The sequence below is a fragment of the Macrobrachium rosenbergii genome, chromosome 5, assembly GCF_040412425.1.
Source record: "Macrobrachium rosenbergii isolate ZJJX-2024 chromosome 5, ASM4041242v1, whole genome shotgun sequence".
NCBI classification, from domain to species: domain Eukaryota; kingdom Metazoa; phylum Arthropoda; class Malacostraca; order Decapoda; family Palaemonidae; genus Macrobrachium; species Macrobrachium rosenbergii.
Window position 1 is genome coordinate 37535490 of NC_089745.1, and position 2500 is coordinate 37537989.

At 40.8% G+C, this 2500-nt stretch overlaps 1 protein-coding gene across 1 annotated transcript in view; it reads left to right on the plus strand.

Annotated features, from left to right (window-relative positions):
• The window catches only part of LOC136838665 (glycine receptor subunit alpha-4-like), an 825852-nt gene that overhangs the window by 807851 nt on the left and 15501 nt on the right, over positions 1–2500 (plus strand). Inside the window, exon 18 of the mRNA XM_067104011.1 lies at positions 1291–1791. Coding sequence (XP_066960112.1) covers positions 1291–1791 — 501 coding nt within the window. The remainder of the gene's footprint in view (positions 1–1290; positions 1792–2500) is intronic.

Below are 2500 nucleotides of genomic sequence, written 5' to 3' on the forward strand. Positions count from 1 at the left end.
ATTATCCTCTCTTGGCTTTCATACATACGTGAGCGCGCACACATCCACAAGCAGGTAGACTCACATATGAATATGAACAGACTGTATGGCAGTGAAGAAAATGCAACAACGGAGTGCCAGACCTTTTATATTTACTCTAAGGCTTTCGCAAGCATTCCCGTATTTGATGTTAGATATATATACATATATATACATGTGTGTGTGTTAGTGTGCTTTCACACACACACAAGTCTTCATACTGACTGAAAGAGTGCCTAAAAATGAGAATAACAATTAGCGAAACAGTGAACATTTTCTTTCTCAAATATTTGCCTAATCTATTGAGACTTGTAGTTTGTTTTTTTTTTTCACCTCTCTTGGCATGGTTTTATCTGCTAATGCAAAGTTGCTGAAACTTTGCAAAATTTTCTTTCCAGCTCTGTGAATCCAATACTGCAAGAAGTTATTGCAATTGGTTTTCTTCATGATTTGCGCACTGCATTCGAATTCACTTACGACTAGTTCATACTCTGTATTTCTTTCATTATTTCATTTTTTATTGATGGCTTTATTTGCTCACATCGCATGTTCAAGAAATATTGCTTATTGCTTACTTTGATAGTTGGTCAATGACTATTTTTCCTTTTCAATTCACAATAACACATCCATCGGTTGTAATAAAATTATATTTTATTTCAACTTTGGCTTATTTTGATGCAGTTACTTGCATGTGCCTTAACGATTGCCGATGGCTGATGTTTCCTCTCAACGTTTTTAAGAAATTTTCGCAATAATTCTTAAAGAAGTTGATGATAACCGCACAAACATTTTTTTCAATGACGTAGCTGTAGAATCCCTTAAAAATGACTTGTGCCTGATGGCAGGCTTCCTGACAAATTGTGAAATATCTAATATTGGATCCGTACAAAATTAAGTTTTTCTTAATGTGTGTGCATATATATATATATATATATATATATATATATATATATATATATATATATATATATATATGTATGTATATTATGTATACATATATGCATATGTATATAGTTTATTATGAATGAGGTGCTTTCTATAAAAAGAAAGGCCCAGTAACATGGATCCCTTTGGAAGCTTCCCATCTCGCAGTGGAGGAGAGCGATGGAGGAGAGGAGAAAGAGAAGACGTAAAGTTAAAATCTTTTGCTCCTTCTCCTTTCCCTGCCATTTCTCTTCCGTTTCTCCCCCTACTTTTCCCTTCGCTTCACTTCCCTGTGCCTTTCTGGTATCATAATGGTTGGCTACCATGCTCCTCCTCCTCCTCCCTCAGCTCGACGCCATCACAACCATCACATCTCCTTTGGCCTCCCCCGCCAACGGCATGTCGCCCTTGGAGATGACGGTGGTGACCCCTGCGGCAGCAGCAGCGGCGGCGGCGGCGGCGGCCTCCTCTTCCTCTTCTTCCTCTTGCCCAGCCCACCTGTCTCCTTCGTCTCACCTGACCGCCTCCCACATGGTCAACGGACCCATGTTCAGCAGCGGGATGCACCTGAGCGAGAGGCACCACCGCAGTGCCCTGCAGCAGCAGCAGCAGCACCATTATCATCACCATGGCAGCGGTGGCGGTGGCGGTGGTAGTGGTAGCACCAGCAGCAGCAGCATGATGCAGCAGCACCACGGCTCCTTGCAGCAGCATCACAGTGCTGTGCACAATTATGGCACCATACAGAACCAGCAAGGCATGCAACTCAACCTCACGTTTGGCTTACCACCTCCCCCTCCGCCTCCACACTTGGGCAAAGCCAACGGCGGCGGCAGCAGCAGAGCACAGGTACCCACCCTCCCCGTTTCTCTTCTCTTTTTTCTTTTCTTTTTGTTTGCGTTCTCTGTACGGGTCATTTGCTCGTTTGTGTTGTCCCTTTTGTAGATGTTACTTCTGTATTTTTCGTTTGTTTTGCCAAAACTAACATAGCTAGTTTTTCTGGAAAAATAATCTATTGCCTGCTTGCTTGCTTTGCTTGTGTACAGTTCATTTGTATGACGTCGGGTTGTTCTTTTATTGTGTTGTATGTTGTCTTTCCCTCTTAAATGCTAAAATAAAAATTTTTAACACTCTCTCCTCTTTGGAGAAAAATAGAATAAAATCCTGCTACTTCTGATTCTAATGTTTACATATATTCGATTGTTTTCGTCATTTGGCACAATACCTTATTTAGTTTTATAGTCCTGAGTAAATTTCCCATGACTTGCATTTAAATATAAGAGACAAACATAAACATCTATTCTTTAAGAAAATACTTCAAACAGTGATTGCCAGACGTCTCTCTGCCTCAACTTACGTGTTAGAGGAGGTCGGGTGTTTATTGCATTAATGATTGTCCGAACAAAGAAACACTCATTATAGTTATTGCCACCATTACAGTAACTCCAGAGGTTATAGGTAGGGCTTCGAATACAATGTGAAAACTGGAACGGAGGATAAGATACTGTAAATGGATATACTGTAGGTTAAGGAACGGAAATGATCAAGGTCAGCTACG